General features: G+C 60.2%; 1 protein-coding gene across 2 annotated transcripts in view; it reads right to left on the bottom strand.

Moving 5' to 3' along the window:
- The window catches only part of SLC9A3 (solute carrier family 9 member A3), a 39,631-nt gene continuing 15,057 nt past the window's right edge, over positions 1–24,574 (bottom strand). Inside the window, exons 2-17 of one of the 2 annotated variants that reach the window (XM_019744591.2) lie at positions 17,402–17,704; positions 15,026–15,186; positions 13,218–13,296; positions 12,376–12,553; positions 11,597–11,817; positions 10,185–10,387; positions 9,649–9,738; positions 9,484–9,554; positions 8,550–8,679; positions 6,556–6,671; positions 5,888–6,017; positions 5,535–5,711; positions 5,185–5,257; positions 4,855–4,968; positions 4,303–4,546; positions 1–3,032 (exon numbers count right to left, since the gene is read on the bottom strand). In XM_019744591.2, the coding sequence (XP_019600150.2) occupies positions 3,029–3,032; positions 4,303–4,546; positions 4,855–4,968; positions 5,185–5,257; positions 5,535–5,711; positions 5,888–6,017; positions 6,556–6,671; positions 8,550–8,679; positions 9,484–9,554; positions 9,649–9,738; positions 10,185–10,387; positions 11,597–11,817; positions 12,376–12,553; positions 13,218–13,296; positions 15,026–15,186; positions 17,402–17,704 (2,294 nt within the window). In that variant the 3' untranslated portion in view covers positions 1–3,028. Of the gene's footprint in view, positions 3,033–4,298; positions 4,547–4,854; positions 4,969–5,184; positions 5,258–5,534; positions 5,712–5,887; positions 6,018–6,555; positions 6,672–8,549; positions 8,680–9,483; positions 9,555–9,648; positions 9,739–10,184; positions 10,388–11,596; positions 11,818–12,375; positions 12,554–13,217; positions 13,297–15,025; positions 15,187–17,401; positions 17,705–24,574 lie in introns of those variants that run through there. The other variant, XM_019744592.2, reaches the window with a different exon arrangement.

Genomic DNA, 24,574 nt, shown 5'->3' with positions numbered 1-24,574 from the left:
TGCCTTAAAATGTTTTTAATAGACTTGATCAGGCAGTCGCGGCAGGGTGTGTGAGGGCCCCCTGCCCGGGCCCTGCCAGCTGCATATGGGGGGCACTTGAAGGCACATCGAGTGTGATTCGGGTTATACAAGGGTCATGTTCACAAGATTAAATTCACAATTTTCTCCACTCAAAATACATTTCAATTCCAGTTTCCATGAAATTCTTCCTTTAAATCTCCTTTTACAAGATCCCTACACAGCATGTGAGCACTGTGATGAAATTATTTTCAAGAAGATACAGAATGAGAAATATCAGCTCCTAAATTTGTGTGCTTTATAGTCTACCACAATGTAGGCCAAAGTTCAGTAGTAAATAAATAGGCATTCTTTGCTAATAAAAAATTTTACAACAGTTTTCCTAAGGAAATACATTCATAAGACTTTGTTCACACTGTTTCACAGTGACAACAACAGCTAGAATTCTCATGTAGGAAATGTATCCACAGCTTTGGGGCTCCTAACACTGTCAGCAGACAGAGTTCTCTTGAGCACTGAAATGTGGCGCTTGGGATTCTGGGAGTGAGGGTTCTTGCCCGGAACTTTGGTTCCATTACGGCCGTACTTCCTCTGTGCTGGTCGCCTAACAAAACCTGCCCGACCACCACAGAAACAGAGCTGAAGGGTCAAACGGATTCACCACCTGGCAGTTTAGGGTGGCAAACGGCATCCAGGAACTGCCCCTGAGCCACCCTGCCTGACGCAGTGTCTGAGCCTATAGTCGGGTCCAGCGGTCCAGGTAGGTTGTTAAGGCAGATGGTGGTGCCGGACCGTCTGGGCTGTGGACCTGGTCTGCTGGGGACGAACCACGCCTCAGGGAGCAGACAGCGTCGCCTGCCTATAAACATGCCAGCGGGCCTGGGATCACTAACGGGCAGGTTGTGCTGTGCAGATCATAGCTGCGTTTTGTGGCTCTCGGAGGTGACTGAAATGGTTGCAAAGTGTGGGGAACAACTACTGAAAACCAACTTCCTTCACCTGTGATTTTGTGATGGCTGGGCTGATGGTCCAGATAATGAGCATCCCCGCTCCCCTCGGTAAAGCGCCTTCTGTGTTGGTGAGCAAACGCTGCACCGACTGTCCTTTTTGCTGTCACTTGTTTTTCTCGAGCAATTGTAGACTTCTCCGTTAGGGACTCAGTGCATACCATTAAATCCTACAAACGGCTAGTAGTCCTTGCCTGTGTGGCTGTGCAACCTGGAACACAGCACGAAGTCTCGTTTCCTGCTCAGAGCTGAGCCTAGACGCTTTAGCAATGCTTCTAGGAGTGTCCCTTTTATCCCCACCTCTTCCTCACACAAAACCCTAGTCAAGTAAAGGCAGGGGAGGAGCAACTCAGCAGTGCATCCCTGGCTCACTGCCACCCCAGGACGGAGTCTCCCTCCAGAGGCATGGAGGGCTCTAAGGCCACATTCCTGAAACCTTGGAGAGAGTGGCAGGGGGTCTGTGCTCCATTGTCAGGGCAGAACCAGGGGTCTTGCAAGGATCTGAGCCCCCTCCAAGTCCCCTTGGCCCTCCATGAAACAGCAGCTCCCACAGGCAGGGCTTCCATCAGCTTCTCCCCTGCTGTGGTGAGAAGGGGCCACTCCAGGACTGGCTGTAATTCTAAACCAGAGTTGCTTGCTAGGTGAAGGCCCCACTCGACTTAGCTGGAGCTGTGTGGGTATACCCAGGTGGCCAGCACAACCTCTAACCCAGCCTGGGCTATCTGCCAGTGTCAGGTGGGACGCTCAAGCCAGAGACCAGGTGTTTGGTCATGGGGCAGTAGCTGGTACTCAGAGGCGGCCACACAGAGACCCAGGCGCGTGCAGGACAAGTGCTGGGCTCTGGGAGCCTTGACACAAAAATAATGAACAAAGGTGTTTCTGCAAGTGTACATAGTCCGTAAGGTGACAGGTAGGTTCAGAGAATTGGTAAGTGGATGTGATGTCATCACACAGGGCCTCCAGCACGCGCGTCCCCAACCCCTCAGCCTGTGAATTGCTCCTGGAGTCAGGGCGTCAGACCTCGGGGGTGAGCAGCATGTGGGCCTGAGAGGCCAGCCTGGGCCTGGAATCGGGTAGGTATTACAGTGGGCAATTCTCATTTTGTTTGGGTGTCCATTTCGCCACAGTGCTGATGAGAGAATAGACACACAGTGGCAACTCAAACACCAAACATGGAGCACGGCCTCTGCAGTCCCAGGGCCCTTCCTGTCCCTGAGCCAGGGGTGACAATGGGCGTAGTAACACGCAAGTGCCAGCGCAGTTCAAAACCGGGACAGGTGGACAGAAGGACCCACGAGGCAGTGTCCTGGCCAGGGCACCTGCACAGACCTCCCAGAAGCTGGAGGAGGCTTGGCCGCTGTCCATTTCCTGCGGGTGGCGCCAAGTAATCCCGAGGTTCAGGTCTTGCAGCATTTGGTCCCTAGGGGCCGATTCTAAACCCGAGTCCGGCTCGCGGCAGATCCCACACCCAGTCTGGATGCGGGAGCGCTCAGGGCTCGTCAGGCCAGGGCCGGAAGGCTCCGGAGTGGTCAGGGCCAGCGGAAGGCCCCCGGGTCCGAGGCCGTGGAGGGGACCCCGGCGGTCGCGGTCGTCACAGGGGCGTCTCCTCCTGCTCCAGCGTGTGCGGCGGCACGTGGCACGACGGCTGCAGGGACGACAGCTTGAGCAGCGCCGGGCGGCGGCGCGCGCGGGGCCGCTGGAACGAGCGCCGGCTGTGCACGCGGCGCGCCGCCGCCGACCGCGCGTGCGCGCCAGGCAGCCGGCGGCGCTCCGGCCCCGCCTCCAGTGCAAGCCGCGCCTCCGACGCAGGCCCCGGTCCTGGCTCGCGGTCGGACGCCGGGCTCTGGGTGGTGGGCGGGGCCGGGGGCGCGATAGGCGGGGGCGGGGGCGGGGCCGGAGCCGGGGCGGGCGGGGCATGGGGCGGAACGCGCGATTGCTTCTCGGCCTCCGGCGGGACCTCGCGCGGGGAGGAACGTCCAGTCAGCGGCGCGTCGGAGCCCGTGTCACCTGCGGGGGAAGCCAGCGTGAGCGCGGGGCACTTGGGGGCACAGGAGAGTCCCCACAGACCCAGCCTGGGGCCCACCCCCACCACCTGCAATGTTCTGGGACACCTGGAGGCCACACCCTGGCTGTGACCCCAGTGATGGGGTCAGCTGAGGGCCTGACTCTCCAGACCCTTGAAAGGTGTCTCCTTTGCCCGCCCCAGTGCAGCGCCCTTGTCTAAGACCCAGGGGTTCCAGTGAGGAGACCGCAGGAGGGAGGAAGCCAGAAGGAGGCAAAAGCACGCTGGATCCTGAGACGCATCCCTGTGCACCGTCACTTGTAGTCCCAGAAACGTCCAGGAGAAAGCCCAGCTCGTGCACCAAGAAACCACTGTGCCTACAAGGCCAGTATGACTTGGTCCCCCTCCTAGATAACTGCCCCTCTCCGTGTTCTCAGGAGAGAAAAACAGGTGTCCTGCTTCAGGTGGAACGTGAAACCCCTGTGAGCCTGCCTGACCTGTGCTGGGTTCCCTTCCCTCCCATATGCCCAACGATCACTCAAGGGACATGTGAAGTAAGCCCAAAACCCTGCCCAAGGGGACTGAACGCCCTTTCCTGTGGAAGGCGTAGAGCAGGCAGCACCTCCTGGGAGCCAGCAAGAACACCCCTGCAGCTCCTGGAATGGGGCTTGCCCACCACCCTGGCCGTAACTTCTCCCCACCTCTCCTGACCCCACAGGGCCTGCAGCAAGGGTGCTGGGCGGCTGGCTGCTGGGCACCCCTTCTCTTTCCAGCCCTTAGAGACCCTTCTCTGCACCTTTCCCCTGAACTCTTCTCTGTATGAGGGTAAAAGGGACCTGCTGCTTTTCTCCTGGACTCACTTCTGTCATGTGGGCTTTTCCCAGGGCCCTGGAGCCTTAAGGGAGAAACATATGTTCCTTTTCCACACAGCACCCCTGACCTGCCAGTACCCAGTCCCCTCTGAGCTCGTGACTTAGTTTCATTGTCTGGCCATAAGCATTAAACACCTAGAGTAGTTAGTGATCAACTGACAGTAAATTCTAATCAAAGCTAAAACTGTCAGATCCTCTAACATCCCAGCTGGAGAAGTGGAGACTCAGACGGTCCCCTAAGAAATGCCCAGAACAAGAGGCTTGTGGGAACAGGCTTAGCAGGAGGAAAGCAGCTGCTGGAGAAAGTGCAGAAGCTCAGGTCCAGGGCCGAGAAAGGCCGACGCCTGGGAGAGGAGCTGCGGAGAGAGCAGGTGTTAGGGCTCAGGGAGGGGCAGCCGGTTACATGTGTGTGGACTCGGGCGGGGAGCTGTGGGGCTGCTCCTTGGGGCCTTCGGCCAGCTGGAGGGAATCCACCGACTTGCTGCTGAGGCGGAAGGGAGCCAGGCGGTGGAAGTTGCCGGGAGAGTGGGGGATCTGCACACGGGCCCTCTGGGAGGGCACCACCGTCTCCCCAGGGGACAGCCAGGGCGGCACCCTGGACAAGATGCTCGGGTCCTCATCCGGGGAGAACACGGGGTTGTCAATTCCTAGGAGAAAGGGCAGTGGCTGATGAGCTTCCCAGGCCACCCAGCACAATAAGAGGGAGGGTGCTGCCCGGGGCCCGGCAGCAGCACGTCCTGCAGCCATCACCTGGAGGTCACCTGGAAGGTCAGGGTCACGTGCCTTTGGGGACTCAGGCTCTCCACCCCAGGCTGTCCCTCCCTACACTGTGGCAGGACAGGTGACAACTCCCTTCTCTCACAGCAGAGACCCCAGCCTGTCCCCTGCAGGTGCACAGCCCTAGACCCCCATTCTGCTGGCCTGTGCACTGACCAGAGGCCCACCGGCCCCTCACCTGAGGGGGAGTCCGTTGTTTCATTCCTGGTGACATTCGCCAGGAACTCGATGCCCCCACTCATCTCCTCAGCACCATAGTCAGGGGCCTCCTCTGGGTCAGAAAGTTCCAAGTCTGGTGGCAAAGGAGGGAAATGGGCTGGGGATGCAGATGACCCAGGTCCTGGGCCCTTGACTGATGGCCTTGACCACTCCCAGTGTGCCCTGAGGCTTGTCATCACTGCCACCCTGACAAGCAGGGCAGCAGCCTGCAGAGGTCCCAGTGCCAAAGGGCAGGGTCTCCCCGCAAGGACAGCCCCTGTGACAAGCACCCCCATGGCCCATTAGGTACCTTTCTCCTGAATGGTGAAGTTGTGTGAGGGGCTGTCCATGGGCAGTTTCCCGTTGGGGATGCTGCTGTTCCTCTGAGAATCAGAATGAAGCCGCTCACAGGTCAGGGTGCCACGGCCACTGGGACCCTGACTAGTGGCTCCCTGGGGACCCGTTGCTCCCAGCCCAGAGCCCCTCCAGGGCCTCCTCCTCAGTGAGGCGGGCTGTGGAGACCCTGCCCAGACCTGTCCCAAGGGGCTGTCCTGGTGTTTCCATCGTGTGGTGACCTCAACCCCACACATCCTGCGTGACCCTCACCCCGTGGTCCCCTGTCATCCTGCGGTCCCCCCGTCATCCCCTAGTCGCCCTCACCCGCTTCTGGGCGCGCTCCCGCTTGTACAGTTTGGCCGCCTTCTTGTTCTGGTTGAAGCCCAGCTTGGCCGACTTGAAGGACTCCAGCCGCTTCCGCATGGTCCTGTGGAAGATCTCCTTGTCCTGCTGCTCGTCGTCCTCCGGAGTCAACTCGTGTCGGCTGTACAGGTGCTTGTACTGGGGGGACACGGGCCGGAAGGGCACAGCTGGCCGTAGCTGGCAGGCTGGGCACACGGGACCCCCAGCCTCTCTGCCCCAAGGCGGCCCCAGGACAGGAGAGCCCCAGGGCCACCAGGCCTGAGTGGTGTCTGCTCTGCGTCCCGGGGAGGGGACAGAAGGGCCGGGGTGCCCACCTCCTGCCGCGGCTTGTACAGGTACTGCTGCAGCGTGTGGTGGGTGACCATGTCCTCTGAGTCACGGATACTCCTCCTCCTCTGCTCCAAGGACTGCATGTCCAGGCACACGGCGCTGGCACTCTCCCTCCTGCAGGGCCACCGGGCGTTCGCGCTCTGACCAGCCCACCCCACGCCCTCGCCACGCCCCTGGTCTGCAAGGCTGCTCAGGCACACCCCACAGGGCCCCACGGGCCCACCTGTGTTCAGAGCGCAGCCCCACGGAGCCCCAGCGGGCAGCACCCTGCGCCCACTGCCCCTGCCCAGTGCCTGGATGCCACCTGATGGTCCAGGACAGTCCCGCTGGCCAAAGGCTCCCGCAGGCAGCCGGCCTGACAGAGGTGGATGCCCTCCCTGCCTCCCGCCGTCAGGTCCTGCATCAGTGCTTGCAGTAACAGGCTGTCTCTACAGGGGACACCTGGCGCCACCCCCATGGGGACCAAGCTGGGGGCCTCCACTTCCCCACGGACACCTCTCAGTTGCCCCAAGATGCCCAATGGCTGGTGTCTGAAGGGCCCCATGGTGGTGTGAGCAGGATGGGGAGGCCCCTCCCACAGCAGCCCCCAGTGTCATAGTGGGGCGTGCCAGGTGAGGTGCCCGGGGGAGCCTGTGTGAGCCGCGACACGTACAGCAGGTAGGACACGGAGGCCTCCACGGTGGAGGGGCGTGGCGTGTTGAAATCCACGTTGACCACGTTGTCCGTGCTGGGGGAGCGGATGAAGGCCAGGGACCCCCGACGCTCTCCCTGTGAGGACACAGGCTGCATCAGCGAGGATGAGGACGCAGGGCAGGCACCCCAGGCAGGACTGCAGCGGCCCCCACAACACCTCAGCCCCTGCAGAGCCGAGACTCCAGGCCACAGCCAAGCCGTCCTGGACCTGAGAGGTCAGCCACTGGGTGGGAGAGCACGTGAAGGCACACTGTGTGTGAGGGACAGCACCTCAGCGGCACCATGGGGAGTGTCGGGAAGCACACAGACCCACCGGATTCGGAAGGCAGCCCCTGTCCCCACTGGGGGTCCAAGCCAGCTGTCCTCCGTCCCCAAGGAAGGAGTCCTCAGGCCGCCATCAGACTTGAATCAGATTGAAACCCCACAGGGTAGAGTCACAGCCCAGCTGCTGTGGGTACGGGGAGCCGTGTACCGGGGAACCCCTGAGAGGAGGGGCGGCTGCGTGGGGCCAGCCTGCTGTGGGCAGACCTGGTGCCCTGTCCCTCACAGCACTGCGGTTCACACGCCCCCAGGGGCTGCCTGAGCAGGCCTGATGTTGGAGGAGCCTGCGGGCGTGGGGTTGGGGCCCTGGTTGTGGCGGGTGGAGATGAGGGTGGGGCCCCTGGAGCCGGCATCACCCACACGGGCCAGGCCTGCAGCAGCTTCTAGGGGTCTCGGTGCAGTGGGGTTGGGGCAGTGCTTGCTCAGGGATCCCCAGCGTGTGTGGGGTACATGAGCCTGGTGGAGGCCGGACCCGTTCCCCTCTGAACAAGCAGCTGCCTCCAGGCCCCTAACTGCCCTCTGCATGGAGGCCACAGGGTTTGCTGAGCACCCCACTGTTCCCATAGGAGCACAGAGCAGGCTGTGCAGACCCCAGCCGGTGTGGGAAAGAACCAAGGGACGGTGGGAAATCTACATGGTTCGCAGAGCTGTGGCCGCCTGGCAGAGCCCCTCAGAGGAGTTCTGGGCAGCGGTCTGGAGGGGCCCTGTGCTGTAGGCATCGGGTGACAGAGCCCAGTAGGGCCACGTGGGGGCAGCCTGGAAGCCACACTGAGGACCGGGGAGCAGAGAGCTTGGACCTAGGCCACTGCAAGGTGCCAGGGGCACACGAGGACACGCATGTTCAGAGGCGGCCTGGTGACCACGGTTATGGTCATGTGGTGTCACACGTGTGCATTGAGAAGCTAAGAAGCTCTGCCATCAGGTGTGTGGCCACTGAGGAAGAGTCCGCCAGGCCATGTGTCCCATGGGGGTGGGGCTTGACCTGAGACCCACCATGACTCGTGTCCCATCCAACACGTCCTGAGTCCTGACAGTGGCTGTGGGCTGGCACCAGGCAGCTGGTGTCAGGAACCGTGACATGCTGGTGTCACCGTGCTGCCCACAGAGCAGGCTCGTCCCTCATCCTGCCACACGCTCCCTGAACCCTGCTGCCTGCTGACACCACAACCTGGACGCATGGCCCCCAGCTGGTGGCGAGCCTTCCCAGAAGGCAGGCTGGGCGCAGGAGCGTGCTGCTCACCTACAGGCACCGGGAGGTGCTGGGGCCGCCACGCTCACCCCACGGCACTCAGGAAGACATCCTTGCCGCTCCCGCCATGCGTGCACGCGCATCATGTGCTTGTGCGCTGGGAGCCGTGGCCCATGACGCCCCACCTGGCCTCACCTGTCAGACCCAGCAGCACAACAGTGTTGGGGGCGGGTCTGTGCCTCAGTCCCTGTGAGTGACATAACCCATCTGGGTGTCGGGGACTCAAGTGTGCTTGCAAGTGGGCCACTGAGAACAGCACGCTGTGGCCTGGCAGAGGCCCCACCACCCTGCCCCGTGGCAGACTCCAGTTGCTGTCACGTCCCGTTGCTGTCCTGCTTCAGCCCCCACCTCCCGCACAGACAACATGCAGAGTTTCCTGGTACCTCGGCCACGTAGCTGATGGCGTCCTTCAAGTTGAGCTCGTGGAAAACATTAAGAATTCTGTCGCGTGATTTTTGGGCCGACCTTCTCATAAGGATTTTGCTGAGGAATTTTCTATCAAAATTGGACCATCTGGGGGGTCAAACCAGAGAGTGTTGGCACCAGGCAGCAGTGGGCAAGGCTCCGCGAGGACAATCTGCGAGGTCCCTGCCCACTACCCAGGCTTGTACTGAACGTGGTCTCCCAGGGCTGTGGGGGCATGGGACCTCTTCTCTCTCCCTGGTTTTTATGTGCCATTTATAACAACTACAAAGGTCAGTTTTACATTTAAAGCGACAAAGCACATCTTGCCACTTTCACGAGTCTGTTCTTTGTTCCTGCTTTCTTTTCTGAATGCACAGAAAATTGTGGGTTCCGTTTTCTCATTTAATTCCATATTGCAGAGAGTTTTCAAAGTGAGCACCCTCCAGAAAGGTGGGCTGAGGACAAGGCCCTGAGCTCTGGCTCACTGTACCCGCATGAATCACAGGCCAGGGGAGGGGACCCCCAGCTCTCACACTTAGAACCAGGAGACCCAGAAGGAGGCTTGAAGTCCAACACAACTACAGCAGTGACCAGTTACTCCGGCCAGAGGATGTGGCTGGGACAGACTTAAAGTGGGACTTCCACTGTGAGCTGGACCTTGGGGGAGGCAGGGCAGCCAGGGCAGCAGAGGGTTCCAGGGGGTGGAGGGGGCCCCAACATTTGGCTCCTTTGAGTGCAGTGTTCTGTGATGAGGGTTTTGTGGGACTAATTTACGTGAAGGTCAGCCATTGCTTCACCTGCCAGTCTTACAGTCACCAGACAAAGGAAGAGGGAGGGGAACTAACAGCCCAGACGAAAGTGCCTCCACAGGTCCCCATTTCTGTCTAGTCAGGGGCCATGCCAGCCACTTACTTATCTCTGAGATAATTGTGTCCAATTTGCCCTGATATGTCCTCGATGGCTGACAGGATGTGGTCGAAAGCCTTGAGGACAGACAGGTGGGTGGGGTCACTGAAGGCCCGCCCTGTGCCCCGCCCCCTCTCTCTCCCTCCCTTCCTCCCCCTCCCCCACGCCTACCCTGCCGTGGAGCTTCTCGTTGAGTTTGGGGTCTCGGTGCTCACTCCTCTTCACCTTTAGCCACTGCACCAGGGGCTTGATGGTCAGGCCCTGGGAGAGGGGGCGCCCTGTCCTGAGTGTGGGGACAGGCCCCTGCGCCCCGTCCCAGCCCACTGGGCCCCCACACCCAGCAGAGTGAAGCAGAGCCCGTATCCTGGAAGAGGCAGGGCAAAGCCCTGCCGATTCTCCAGGGCCTGTGGTAGGCTCCTGCAATAAGCCTAGAGCAAGGCCCAGGGGGAGGATGAGATCTTAACTGGGGCTCCATTAACCAGCGACGCTGAGCAAGGATGTTTCTAGGCCGGCTGGTACTGCATCCCCTGTGGGGCCACGTGAAAACCTACAAAACGGCTCCTAGTTACTAAAATTGTAAAATTCAATTGGGGCCTGGAGCCTGGAAAGGCTCGCTGACCTGGTGCCTGCCCCTGGCAGCCGGTGGGGCTGGGGCACGGAGGGCAGGCGGGGGCTGGCCAGGGTGGCAGGGCCGGCGCAGACGCTACCTGGAAGATGACAGTAAAGTAGATGACGATGATGGTGGTGCTGACAAACAGGTTCTTCTCCTTGACCTTTTTCTCGTCCAGAAGGACGACGAGGGCGAAGGCCACGGCCCCACGCAGACCACCGTAGGACATGACCACTTGGTCTATGGCCTCCAGCTGCACCATGCGGTAGCGGTTCAGGACCCAGGTCTGCAGGACGACACCTGTCGGCCCAGGCGTGAGCTCGGTGCCACGGGGCACCATCGCCCTCTCAGGTCTCAGCGAGGCTTCACTGCGCCCACCCAGGCCCTGCCCTCGGTGCCTCGGAGGGCACCACGACCATCGGTGCCACGGGGCACCATCGCCCTCTCAGGTCTCAGCGAGGCTTCACTGCGCCCACCCAGGCCCTGCCCTCGGTGCCTTGGACGGCACCACGACCATCGGTGCCACGGGGCACCATCGCCCTCTCAGGTCTCAGCGAGGCTTCACTGCGCCCACCCAGGCCCTGCCCTCGGTGCCTCGGACGGCACCACGACCATCGGTGCCACGGGGCACCATCGCCCTCTCAGGTCTCAGCGAGGCTTCACTGCACCCACCCAGGCCCTGCCCTCGGTGCCACGGGGCACCATCGCCCTCTCAGGTCTCAGTGAGGCTTCACTGCGCCCACCCAGGCCCTGCCCTCGGTGCCACGGGGCACCATCGCCCTCTCAGGTCTCAGCGAGGCTTCACTGCGCCCACCCAGGCCCTGCCCTCGGTGCCTCGGAGGGCACCACGACCATCGGTGCCACGGGGCACCATCGCCCTCCCAGGTCTCAGCGAGGCTTCACTGCACCCACCCAGGCCCTGCCCTCGGTGCCTCGGAGGGCACCACGACCAAAGGCCCCCGCTGAGGGCTGCAGGAAGAAACCGACCCTTCCCTACCATGGCATCTGCTCCCTGGAGCCCTCAGTCCCCAGAGACTGGGGGAGGACAGGGTGTCACCCCCGGTGGCCCCCATCATGGCCCCCAAGGCACCACACATCAGGGTAGATGACGGGTACTGGGTGGGGGCAGCTGGAGGTCCTACCTCACATGTGCCACGGTCCATTTCCTCAGCGACTACACTGTCCCCAAGTCACTCTGACACATCCAGAGTCAGTGGGAAATCAAATGGGTTCCCCTGGGTCCTTCTGGAACCTTCCATCCTGACCCCCAGCTGTCCTACCTCAGTCTCACTGCGACAAGGCTGGGAGAAGGCCCAGACCTTCACTGAGGACCACTGACGGCCAGTCTGAGGTTCCCCAGGGGCTCCTGAACCTGTCCTTCCCTGGTTCCCACCACTCCCCACAGCCAATGACTGCTGTCGCCCCACCATCCCCCATCCTCCCCGCCCCACCCCCGCCCGGACCCCCATTTCCCACCGTGGACCCCAGGACCCCTTGCCCTGCCCTCACCGATGGCCCGGTACACGGAGATAAAGACCAGTGTGAGCAGCACAAAGGCCGTGTTCCACCTCCAGATGCAGGGGTTCACTGCTGATATTCCCAGGAACATGAAGATGATGGTCTCGGCCCCGCTCGCCAGCATCTTCATGGTGTAGCGCACGGTGGTGGCCGATTGCTCTGAGATGTTGGCCTTCACGTACTTCTGACAGCAGATGCCACAGAAGGTGATGCTGGGGACCGACCGACACGCGTGAGGCCGGGGCCCGCTCCGCACACCCTGACCTACAGGGCCCTGTGCTGCCCCTGGAGCATCCACCTTCTCTGCGAAGTTTCCTCCTCAGGGCTTGGTGCCCTGACCTGCACCCGAGTCCACATCACTGCCATCTGCTCGTGACCCTCTGGGCAGAGCAGGCTGCCTGTTTCTGCCACAGCCAGACAGCTGGGGGGTCTGAGGGGGCTCAGGGCAGACACCTGGGGTGTGGTGCCTGCGGGTCAGGGAGCCAGAGCCCCAACCCTTGGCTCAGAGCAGCCTGCAGCTCGGACAATTGTGTGAGGACGCCAACTCCTTATTTCAAAAGCTAAATAGATCAAATTCTTCGCCCCCACAGTGACTTTCCACCCAGCCTGGGAAGTGGGCCAGGCTGACAGGCGCTGGAGAAGGGGCGGTGACAGGCGGTGCCTCCGCTGGGGTGGGGGTGGTGCGGGCGCTGCTCCCACCTCCCCTCGCCCCCGTTCCCCTTAGCAGGCCCCGGACCTCCAGGGGTGCAGCACGCTCTGGGAGGACTTACGCCAGGATGGCCGACAGGGACAGCATCTCGGAGGTGAGGTAGGACAGGTAGGAGATGACGAACACAAAGCCGGGCTCGATGATGCGCACGTGCTTCGTGAAACGCGTCACCAGGGAGAGCAGGAAGGCGAACACGACCCCCACCAGCGTGCCCCCCAGGCTCACCACGAAGAAGGACACTGCAAGGGCAAGGATGCGACGCTGGGCCGCCTGAATGGCCTTTTGTGGCTGCAGCGAGCCGGCCCTGCGGCCCTGTGGTGTGGGCCAGCCATTCCTCATGGCAGTTGCCTGGTAACCCCCCCACAGAGGCGCCAACAGCTCAGCAAACAAGAGGCCCCTTCTCCGGAACAGAGGCCTGGTCTAGCTCCAGTCTCCAGGTGGAAGGCTGGGGAGAAGACCGTCCTGTGGCCCACAGGAGGCCCAGCCCCGCCCCATCATGGAGAGAGCACCGTGACCAACCGTTGGCATGGGTTGGCAGCAAGGACTGGGGTCCTGGGTGCCCAGGGACAGTCATGCCCAGAGAAATGCCCAGGACCCCTCAGGACACCAGGATGCACAACCGATACCCTTGTGGGTCAAATGGGGCAATGACCCTTACTTCCCAGGTGGCTAGGACCCAGCGAAATTGTGTTTGTGAAACACTCCAGGGCCAGGAGGGCCCGCCACTGAGACTCTGATGTGGAAACACCTTGCTCTGCACAAGCCAAAGGTCCCAGGCCTGGTACCAAAGCCTGACCTGGCCCAGCTCTGCGGCCCACAGAGACCTGCCCTGAGGCGGCCACATTCTAGAGAAGGGCCACGGCCCCAGGATCCCCCGGACGCGTGGACCCGCCAGCCACACACCTATGCCTTTCACGCAGTCCACACCAGTCACCTTGTCACCACCCAGCGTCACGAAAGATTCAAACACATTGTATAGGACCTGGGGGACAGAGAAGCAAACCAGACATGAGGTCAGACCTCGGTCATCACTGACCCCTCCCTGTCTCGGGCCCCAGGCCTTGAGCCCAAAGCAGCCATCTACTTTGGAACCTGAAAAGCACTGGCTGAAGGAGCATCACGGGGCAATGATGGTCACCAGGAGGAAGGCCAGAGGCGAGCCAGCAGGGGCTCTGGGAGGCAGAACCTTCTGGCAGGAACCTGCAGCTGCAGGAGCAAACCTGGCCCTTTCTTACCATCAGGAAAACAAGGGCAGGTGGCCACAAGCCTCACCCACTGTGTCCAATTCTCAATTTCATTTTCCAAGACAAACCCAGAGTTCCATTTTTAGTGACTTTGCTGTTATGTTGCCCCCTGATGTGGAATCACACCCCTGGCATCTTTTCGTGTTGACGTTTAAACCTCATCCCACAAGACAAGAGAAACACCCAGAAACCTTATCCTAGGCCACGGTCATGGATATAGTTGTGTTTCCTGAGCCTGAGCTCTCCTGAGCGGTGCACCAGGCCCCACCTCAAAGAAGCCGAGGGGCTGCCCTGGGCAGCTAAAGGCCTCGGGAAGAAGCTTGTCTCTGTGCCCCCAAGTCTGCACCCTCCAGGATCCCTGGGGGTGGGTGTCTAAGGTTGTATTCACAACAGGGGACACAGGTGCTGTGCACAGGGGCGGCACACATGCTGGTCACTGAGGACCAGACTACTGCTGGCCCAGCTTCTTCGTGGAAACCCAGGTGGGAGGGAAGATGGGGCCTCGTGTAGGAAACACGCTGAGAACCCCCTGGCGATGGGGACATGAAAGCCACAGTCCCGAGTATCCCAGCCCCAAGGGAGCCACGTGTCGCCTTTCTGATTAAGTCTCCAATTCCCCCGAGAATGTGTCCTCTGCTATGTAAGAAATCTGGTGCAATAGACCCTGCCCGTTTTCACTCTCCCACACCCTGAAGAAACCTGAGAAGCGAGAATTTCTTAGAGTTGCTGCAGACACTTGTAGAGCAAGGAGGGAGCTGCAGGTTCCACTGTGTCTGCCGTCTGCAGGCCATAGCAGTGGACAGTGGGCGTGCGGCCTGGCCCAGAGCTGGCTCAGAGATGCACCGTCTACTAACCATTCACTTCCCCAAGGTCGTGGCCAAATTTGGGGATGGGTTTCAAAAACTGCACGATGGCCATGATGCTGAGACAGTTCCTCACGGTTCATGAAATCTTCTATTCACTTCCTGTTCTAAGGAAGGACCCTCCACCCCTGCCCGATGCCAGGCCACCTCCTTGAGGAAAAAGCACCTTCACGGGCACACCATCAGTGCCGGCTGACCCCCTCCCGCATTTGAGATTTTGAGATTTTGTTGATTTATTAATTCTCTTTAGAAACTCAGGAATAGGGGCCACCAACTGTGGACTCTGGGACCCGTGACCGTAGGATTTCAACAGTGGGACTGTGACCTGTGAAGGAATGCAGTGTGTGTGTGGGGGGGTGTCTGAGAATTGTGGAAGAATGAAGAAATCAGACTAAAACAAGCAGTAATCCCGAGTTAGGAGGAAGTAGGGGCAGAGGCCACCCTGTGAAAGCTGCTACCTGGGGGACATGGGTGAACCACAAGGCCGGCAGGGGGCTCTGGGCGACCTGGCCGACCCTCCCTGCTCACGGCACCCAGGGACACTTGCCGTGCCGCTCAGTGACTACGCTCCAACTCTCAGTGGCATCCCACCCGCCCTGCTCACCACAGTGACCGCGTCGTTCAGCAGAGACTCCCCAAAGACGATGATGAACAGGACCTCGTTCACGTGCACCTCTTCAAACACCGCCAGGACGGCCACTGGGTCCACCGCCGCGATCAGGCTGCCAAACAGGAGGAAGTCCAGCAGCCCGATGTCCAGATCTCCTGGGAGCAAAAGTGGCGTCGGGGACCGTGGGCCAGGCGCACGGGTCCCACTGCCCCCGTCCCTGCTTCCCCCCGCCCTTCCCCCACACGGACCACCACCAGGACCCAGAGGGGGCCTTCCCTCCTGGGAGCTCCCTCCGGCTGCTGGCCTGGTGACTGCTGTGCTGGGGCCACCAGGGTGGGGCCTCAGTCTGTGTTAGGGCTCTGGCGGGCGGTGTGGGGACCTGGGTCACTCTGCCGGCCTTCCTCCCTGGGCCACACAGCCCTTTAAGAAAAGGGCGGAGCGCCAGCCATCCCCAGGAGATGGCTGCCCCGGATTCTCTCCTTCGTCTCCCCTCAGGCCTGGCTGACTCCACCTGGCCAGCCCACCTGGGAGCCTGCTACACATAGGTGCCGGGCCATCACACATGCCATCAGACCCAGGCCCTGGGGAGTTGGCAGCCTAGGGCAACGTGAATACAGATGCAGGGAAGGGGACAGGGACTTGACAGGGTGGGAAAAGGCTCCCCTGGGAAGTGATGTCTCAGCCAGGACACACACTCAGGATGAAGGGAGGTGATGGGGTGGATCCTGGGGGCCGTGACTGCCCTGGGGAAACCCTGAGAGCCCCCAACAGGAGCGACTGCAGGAGCAACGGGGCAAGTAGGGGAGGGCGATGGATGACAGGCATGGGGTGCTGTGGGGGAGGAGCAGGGCTGGGGGAGGGAGGAGGCCCTGGAAGGAACCGTCCCGGCTGCTCGCTCATGGTGGAGATGCCACGCTGCGACACACGTTCAGCCTCTGTAAACCTCCCCATTGGATCTCAGGTCCCAGGTCACCAACAGGCCATATGCAAATGCTGGTTCCCAGCCACGGGCCCACCTCGGGGTGGCGCATGTCAATGCCCTTGTGGCCTCATTGGGGGGTCACGCCTGCTTCCAGCCGGGTTTGGTCAGTGGAACTTGGCTGGGGCCTTCACCTGCCTTGTTGGCGTCCACTCCCCTCCCCACCCTGAGTGGACCCCAGGGGCCCGAGAGCCAGTCAGACCTTGAGGGAGGGAGAGTTGAGTCCATGTGGGCTGGACGCTGCCCCAAGTTGCTGGTCAGGGCGTCCACAGGAGCCTAGTTCTCCCTCAGGGACGGGCCCCCAGGGTCCCCTGGGAGAAGGTGGTCTGTGCAGGGATTTTACCCCCCAAAGGCAGTCTGCTGAGAGCTCCAAAAGCCCCACAGTGCTTTGAGGAGGTGACAGGTGTTAGAAGAACCAGCGTCCAGTGAGTTTTAAATGCCCCTTTGGAATGGGGATAGCGTTTGCCTTTCCATCCAGATGCTGTCAGTGGGCAGATGTGACAGCATTGTCCTTCCTGGGTGCAAGCACCAGGGGCTTTCAGACGCACTCTTGCCGTCCAAGCTGGTCAGTCCTTAAACGCCTCCCTGCACATCAGCCCGAGCTGTGGAGGACCCTCAGGAGCCCGTGATTCATTCGAGAAGCTTGCACTCTACGCAGGAAGCGCCCTGGGGCTGGGAGCAGCCTGCCCTTCCTGGCAGGACAGTCCAACCCCCACTGGTCCTAACAAGATGGTTCTGTGGGCTGTACTGCAGGCTCAGGCCAGTAAGCTGCGTGTTCCAGACCCTCCGTCTACCTCGGGCAAGAAGATCTGTAGTCTCCCCTGCTGCAGGGGCCTCCCTGGCTGCCCGGAGCTTCTGCACGGCCTGTCCCTGGGCTGTCCCACCTGCACAGCCACTCAGGATGCCCACTGCCAGGTCTATCTGTGGCCCGGCCCAAGCTAACCCTTCCTTGGAGGGGTGCGTCTGGGGTTGAGCCACTGGTCTGCACAGGTGGACCCTGCCCTCCTAGCGCTGTTTATCCAGGAACAGGACAGACTCGTTGGCCCCTAGGCGCTGCTCTGGGCCAATGCCCAGCCAGACCAGCTATGTCCCAGGTGCCAGTCACCCTGCTCCAAACCCCGAGACTTTCCCCTGGGTCCAGCCGTCAGAGGTGGCCATGTAACTTTAGGTATGTCCTGACTTCCTAAAGCATCGCTGATAACTGTAACTAATCACACCTGCAGAGCCCACCCCATTGTCACCTGCCCCAGAGCCCACCCCATTGTCACCTGCTCGCAGAGCCCACCCGATGTCACCTGTTCACAGCGCTCAACCCATTGTCGCCCACCCACAGAGCCCACCCGGATGTCACCGCCCCAGAGCCCTCCTGGTAGATGGCAGCACTTGCTCACCCATCAGGCCGCTGAGGAAGACGCCATAGAGGGACAGGCCTGTGGTGGCCGCGTTCCACACGGTGCCGATGACGGCGTACAGCAGGATGGTGCCCAGGTTGCCAAAGAATAGCCGGTTGGGCATGAAGTAGCCGGCGTCCAGCACAATGGGCGGCAGCAGATAGAAGAAGAAGACGGTGGGCGTGAGCGTGAAGGAGGCGGTGTGGTTCGCTGCCCAGACGATGCCGCCCAGGACCAGCCCCAGCACGATGAGCAGTGCGCTCTCAGGGACCACGTTGGTGACCTTGTGGGACAGGTGGAAGCCTGTGGGGGAAGGGGGCATCAGGGGGCCATCCTGGCACCACAGGACAGACACGGGCCCACAAACTAAGGCCCCACATCCAGTCTGTAAACGCTTCCTTCTGTCCCACTCACGTGGCCTGGAGGCCCAGCCAGTCGGCTGTCAGCCGCCTCCTCAGGACCTGGCCAGAGGACATCCTCCTCAGGGGTCTCCCCGCCTCCTACCCAGAGAATGACCCCTTGTCTTCCATGGGGAGCCCAGGAGGACGACAGCCAGGCTGGGCCAAGTCTTGAAATGAAAGGCTGAGCTGGGTGGGAAGGGCATAGGGCACCCACGTCCCTAGGCCCCATGTGGCCCATTCTGGCCCTCGTCCCTCCGTCCCGCACCTGGTGACCACGGTCTACCCTCGCCCTAATTGTCCTGAGGTGCCAAGCCTGCCCTGCTTGAAGTCCAGCTGCATTTTGAGGGGCCCCATGCAGGTCAGGCCTCTGCCTGGCTCTCCCTGGGTCACAGCTCTCAGCACACAGGCTCCAGGGCCGGGGTGTCCAGGGTTCCCCAACAGGAACTAGCTGCACTGACCACATTCGAGCTCCCGGGGACCACGGGACCCCAGAGCTCTCCCCACCGAGGGTTTGCCACCCTGCCAGGAGTGAGGGTGGGGGGACCCCCGCCTGCACAGACCTACATGGCTCATTTCTCTTTGTTCTATTGTTAAGACTCCAAAAAAGTGACAAGAATTCCGTGTTAAGCCTCATTTCAAAGTAGTTGGAATGTTGACAGAAGCGCTGGACCCCTTGGGCAACATTTGGCAAAACTGACTTTTCATTCACGAAGTTGTTTATTGAGAGGCCTTTGAAACTCTGAGGTGAGCCGTCTCCTGAGCTGCCAGGACCCCAGCCGCGCAGGGCACAGGGCGCTGCCCCACGAGGGTCCTGCCCTGCGCAGACCCACCCCTTCTGGGGAAATTCTTGGGCAAGGCTGGAGGGGTGGGTCTGCTGGTTCTGATCCGCCCACACCCTTGCTGGCAGGTCGCTGCACCCAGCCAGCGCCACAGCTCCTCCCTGGCCTGTTTCCTCACTTGTAATTATAGGGCCACTATGGGGGAGCAAGGCGGTCTCCTGTCCTGTGTCCTCACTGTCACGCCCATGCCCCCTCCCCTTCCCCCCTCCTTCTCCGATGATGCGGCTGAGCATCTCAGTGACAGGCCCAGCACCTGCAGCCCCCACAGCCCGCCATGCATCTCGCATTCGGATCAGGGTCAGCCGTTCCGTGTGACATCCCACCCCGGGCAGCCTCCCAGGAAGCCCACAGAGCTGGGGTACCCTGATGGGGGCCATGTGGCCGAGGATTCCCAAAGATGCCAGGGCGTGACGCGTGGCACCAGGAAGGAGGGAGGCTGTTTCTGAACATGGAGGCCCACTTCCCTGGACGTCCTTGGCCACGCCTGGCTGCTCAGCTGGACAACAGCCAGAGGGTTTGGCCTCAGTGGGGTTTCCAGGCCCGTGGCCCTGGACGGTGTCCTCTCTGGGCTCGGGAGGGGCCATGACGAGGGTAAGAAAGGACAGTGCATGTGAGAGCCCTGTCCTTGGCAGCACCTGCCCCAGGGCTAGCTGCAGGCAAGGGCACGGAGGGATGGGACAGCCTCTTCCTGGGACAGGACACTGCACTGTCCTGGGCCCTGGGACGCTGGAGGCCGTCCAGTGCTTTGGGAAGAGATCTGGAAGGCCGTGCCCTCCCTCCCTGTGGCTTGTGGCCCTGACAGCCAAGCTCATTAGAACCCCCTTCAGGTCCTGGGTTCCCACCCCAGACGCCAGACTCAGCAGGTCCTGGGCCAGCCCAGAAATCTGCATTCTAGCGGCTCGGAAGCCCCTCCGTCATGCAGTCTGGAAAAGATTGGGCAGGTGTCCACCCAGAGCCTCCCTGATGGCTCATTAATGTCAAGTGGGCCGAGTCCATGGTTTTCTGGTTCCCTGATGGGCTTGGGTTAGAAAGGCGGTGGCCCCGCCAGGGCCGGCTCTGTGGCTGGCTCACTCCATCCCGGCCGACATCTCTGTCCTTGGCTGGGCCATTGATGCAGGTGCCTCTCCTGCCACCACGAATTCCCAGGAGCCCCAAGCCAGCCATGCTGGGAGCCACACTGGAGGTTCATGAAGCCACGTTTTTCTACATGTGTTTTCTGTTGTTCTGCACTTCCTGCTGGGCTCCAGAAGGCACTCTGCTTGTGGCAACCCTCTGCCCCCACCTGCCCTTCTTGCCTTGTAAGGGCCCCATGACGGTGCCACGCCAGCAATGCTCCCAGGGCCCCCGGGGGCTGGCGATCCTTGCTGCCCACTGGCCTGTTGGCCTCTTGGAAGATGAAATCCAGTGACCAAAAGACACAGCACCGCAGGTCACTGGGCCCAGGGCCGGGCTTGGGGGGAATTGAGTGACCTTTGAACTCTAGAAGGCCCCCTGGTTGAACAGGCAGAGGGGATCCCCAGAACTGGCTCAGGTCACAAGCTCACAACAGCATTTAGCCACCATCTCCCCCCAGTTGGAGATTCACCACGAATCAGTCGGGAATTTCCCTCTGACAACTGCAGGGCCAGTGGGGAGTGTGGAGGGTTGCAAGGCTCATCTTTGAAAAAACCACAAACCTGGCACTTGGGGACCTGGAAGTCCTTGCTGGCACCCTCGGCTAAGCGTTTGCTGCATTCCTGTATGGTAGCTGGTTACTATAAAACCTTATTAATTTGGGAAATGGGTGGATGAGAGACAGGCCGACTGCAGACCAGGCAGGTGAGAAATGGAGTCCCTGGGGGGTTTATCTGAGTTCCTCTTCACATTTGGAAAATAGTCTTTGCTCTTCTGCAAACTGTTTTTTTGCAGCGTCTGCTCACAGCTTCATGGGTCCTCAAGCCCTTTCTTGTCATCATGTCGCTCTCCATATACTGGCCCAGGCATATTTTCACTGTCAAAGCATGGCCACCTGTCTGTTCACAGGGTTTAGGTTGTTTTGCTGTGAGCAGACATCTCTTTGGGTAACTGTGTTGGTCTTTTGTTTGACGTCTTCTGAGTTTTGTGTTATGCTTTAAAAAGCCATTCCTAGTCCTCTGTTTCCTACTAAATGTTTAATATTCAATTTAAGTTTACTTGAATTTAACAAAGAAAATATTTTCAACTACTTGTGAAACTGAAGGACCTGCCCAACCCCAGAGGAAAAGCCTCCCCTCGACCCCGAATGTCCATGGCCGACCCGCTGTACCCAGGCTGGGCATGCGCCTCCCACATCCTCACGGGGACCCCTTCACTCTTCCCTGGAGTAACTGGGTGTCATGCAGGGACTCAGCTCCCGCTCCCTGCACAAGAAAGCCAGGAGATGGTGAGGCCAAAAAGGAACAACAACGGAGCCATAGATAGGGGAGTCATAGCACTATAGTCTCGCTGGTGGCTGGTTGAGACACAAAAGCAAACATATGCCAGTTCCCCTGAGGGGTCTTCCTGCACCCCAGTCTCACTGGAGGCCGGAAGAGACACAGGAAGTAGGCTCCACACGATCCGCAATCCGCCATCCGCTTCTCTGCCAACCAACCCACTAGCTAGCGACAATCCGTGCTTGCTAGGGCAGCCACAGCAGTTATAGCAGTGGTCAATGGCCAACTAGTCACAGCTGATGGCCAAATACTACCCGAGCCAGCACCTTTCCACGTGAGGCTGAGAGCCTGGAAACTGCTCTCTGGGACTCTGTCTCCACACTGGGTTTCACCTTCTCACATTTGCGGACCGACATCAGCCTGGCGCCTATGTCGCAGGGTCATGTCCTGGGACCACACAGACACTGCCGGTCACGCTTGGGCTCTGAGTGGCGTGAGGAAGAGGAAGGGCAGACCAGCAGCTTTTCACTTGCCTCACCTGTGCGGGTCACTTGGCTAGTTTCTTCTGTCTGGGCGTGAGGAGAGTTGCCAGAACGCCCTTGGAGCAAGGACACGTCTCAGCACTGAGTTCCTTTCTTTTCCCCAATATTGGGGGGGTTGTCAGCCTCCAACTTCTGTTCTTCGTCCACTTCACGGTCGGCCTCTGGTTACAGCCCTTTCTGGCTTGGGGATGAGTGGGGGGCAGCAGTCTGAGATTGTCCAGGTTCTCCATTTTCACCCAGAACTAGGAGTCCTCTGGCTGGTGGGATTTCTTCACGAGCGCATCCCACCAGCCTGGGACCAGTCGGGGCTCCCCATCTCCCATGAGCTCCCTTCAGACAGCAGGCTGCATTGTAATGAGCTCATTAAACTGAAGACTCGATGGATTAAAAGTGGCAGTTTGCTAGTGGTTTAGCAATTAAGCACATAATGGGCATTTTAGAAGCTGGTAAGCCAAGTTCCAGCCCACAGTGTCCTGCGGTGTCCACTCCTGCTTCTGGCAGTGAGGCTCTCTGGCCGGAGCTGGCCTGGCCACCGTGGCTTGGTCCGTGGCACAGGCAGGGACTTGGCTGTCGGTCAGGGCCCACGTCACTGTCGGCCACACACGCCCTTCCTGCCACAGTCTGCACTTTACTAGGACAGGGTGACAGTTCTCACATCTCAGGGTTATTGTGAAAATTTACTGAGACAAAAGGGTGGTGGCGACGGTAAGAACCGCTCACATGGCCGGGCCCGTGCAGAGGGGCGGGAGGACACAGCCCGGTCCTTCTGCAGCAACCCCCAGTTGAAGGGTGGGTCACCGCTGCCACTGGCAGCTTGGTTTTCTGGGGCTGCATGCAAGGAGGGTGCCAGGGTGGTGGGGGCGGGAAACAGAGCCCCAGGGGGAGGAGCTCCAGGATGCGACCCTACTCCCACCAAAGCATAACACTGTCTCTGTCACCAGAGAGCCCAGCACCTCGATCCACACTGTAGGGACCACGTGCTCAGGGGGGCTTGGCCAGCAGCACGCCAAGGGCACTGGGGAGACCCTGAGTTCCCTTCCAGCCTTGTCTCCACAGAGACGAGGGCCCAGGAGGCACGTGTGGGCAGTCACCTGGCCACCTCCTCAGGACCCACAGCCCTGGGGTCCACACGTGGCCCATCCCAGGGCCGCGCACCACAAGGGTACCTGCGACGGGGAAGCAAGCGTTTGGTGCAATCTTGTGCATCAAAACCCCCGTGTGTGCTGGGGAAAAGCCAGAGCCTTCCCGGGGGAAGGGCAGTGCTGCCATGCTTGTGCACCTCATCGTGTGTCACGGGCAGACCGGCTCCCATGTGCGTGAGCTGCTGCTGACACTGGCAGCCGCGCCCAAACCAGAGCTAAGACAAAGCTTCGCAGGGCGACACGGGCTCCCCGCTCGTGCTGCTGCAGTGGCATAAACTCCGACTGGACAAACACCGACACACCTGCAGGCCCGACAGCGTCAAGTGATAGTAACTGGGAGGCCGCACAGGAGTCTGTTCAGGACAAAATCAGTGTGCCAAGGACACGAGGCCACCGGGCAGCTGGGGAGCCCCAGCCAGTCACAGCCCCTGGTTGGCAGGTCCCTCCAGACAGGGATGTTAACAAAGTGACTTCCAAGCCCACAGGTAACTGATTGCTGAGGCCGGGGAGTTGCAGCTAATTAAGTGCAAATGCCATGGCCACAGGGTGGTAACGACAGGGACACACGCGTTTAGTTCTAATTACAAACCCTCTGACCGATGTTTGAGGTCAAGAGGCACCAGCGGCCAGCCAGCCATTTCTGGACCAGGGCCCCCGACAAAGCGGGTACTGGGGGCTCGGGAAGGTCATCGCTGACTGTTTCATGCCCCTTGGCATGCAGCTGGGCCAGGACCCAGGGTCAGGCCCTGCGTGGTTGCTGCCTCCAAGGATCTGTCCACAATATTCAGCTGAGTCCACGCAAATGCAATAGTACAGTAAATCCTCTGGTTTTACTTTAACGTGTGCGAGCCACGGTCAACGAACCCTGAGGACTCGGTAACCAGAGCGCACGGAGAGATCCCCCAGAGAAGTGACCGGAAGGAAGCTCAGGAGGATGAGCAGGTCAGGGTCAGACCTGAAACGTCACACACTCAGGTACACGCAGGCACCCACACGTATGCAGACACAGGCACTCACACGGACACACAGAGAAAGACACAGAGACGCAGATACAGGCACACACATGTGCACGTTGGTCCTCAGCACTAACTGTCCAGCATTGTCCACAGACAAGGCTTGGGGTCCCCTCAGCACTCTTCCAGGACAGGGACGGGCGCCGTGTGGCCCTCCCCAGCAGCCTGCCCTCCCCGACCAGCACATACCAGCTGAGCTCCCTCAGCACCTGCGAGGAATCACAGTAAATGTGCCAACGCGGAGCCCAGGGCAGGGGACAATGACATTTATGATGCCGCACATATTATCTAACTGAGCCCACACCTCCCACCTGCAAGGGTGTTTCAGATGCATGCTCCCAGGCTGCAGGCACACAGAGCAGTGGAGGCCTGTCCTGTCCTGGGGAGGGCGGTGCAGGGAGCCCCATGTCCTGAGTGGGCCTGGAGAGCTGGCCCTTCTGCTCACAAACCACAGAATGTTTTCAACACCGCATGTTTACAAAACTCAAGCAAACTTTGCAGATTTTTTAATTGAAAAAGGAAAATTGTTAGTGGGCTCCTAGAAGCAGCAAATTCTGCAATTCTGAGCCGTCGTGAGTGACAGACGTGAGGACAGAGAAAGGCTGGGCCTCTCGGCCGGCTGGCCACGGCCTTCGGTCTGCACGGTGAAACCCTGCTTCCCCTGATCACAACAAGTTCACACAGTTCGCTGGGCCACACTGAACGGCGGTGCCGAGGTCCCTCCCAGGACTTTCTTCTTTGAAGAATACATTTGAATCACGGATTTACTACTTTGAATTATTTCTGTACCCTCATTGTCACTTACCTTTATCTGTCACACCATCTCCTGTAAATATTTTTGCA

The sequence above is a fragment of the Rhinolophus sinicus genome, linkage group LG03 (assembly GCF_036562045.2).
Source record: "Rhinolophus sinicus isolate RSC01 linkage group LG03, ASM3656204v1, whole genome shotgun sequence".
Lineage (NCBI taxonomy): Eukaryota > Metazoa > Chordata > Mammalia > Chiroptera > Rhinolophidae > Rhinolophus > Rhinolophus sinicus.
This window is presented reverse-complemented; position numbering and strand designations above follow the sequence as displayed.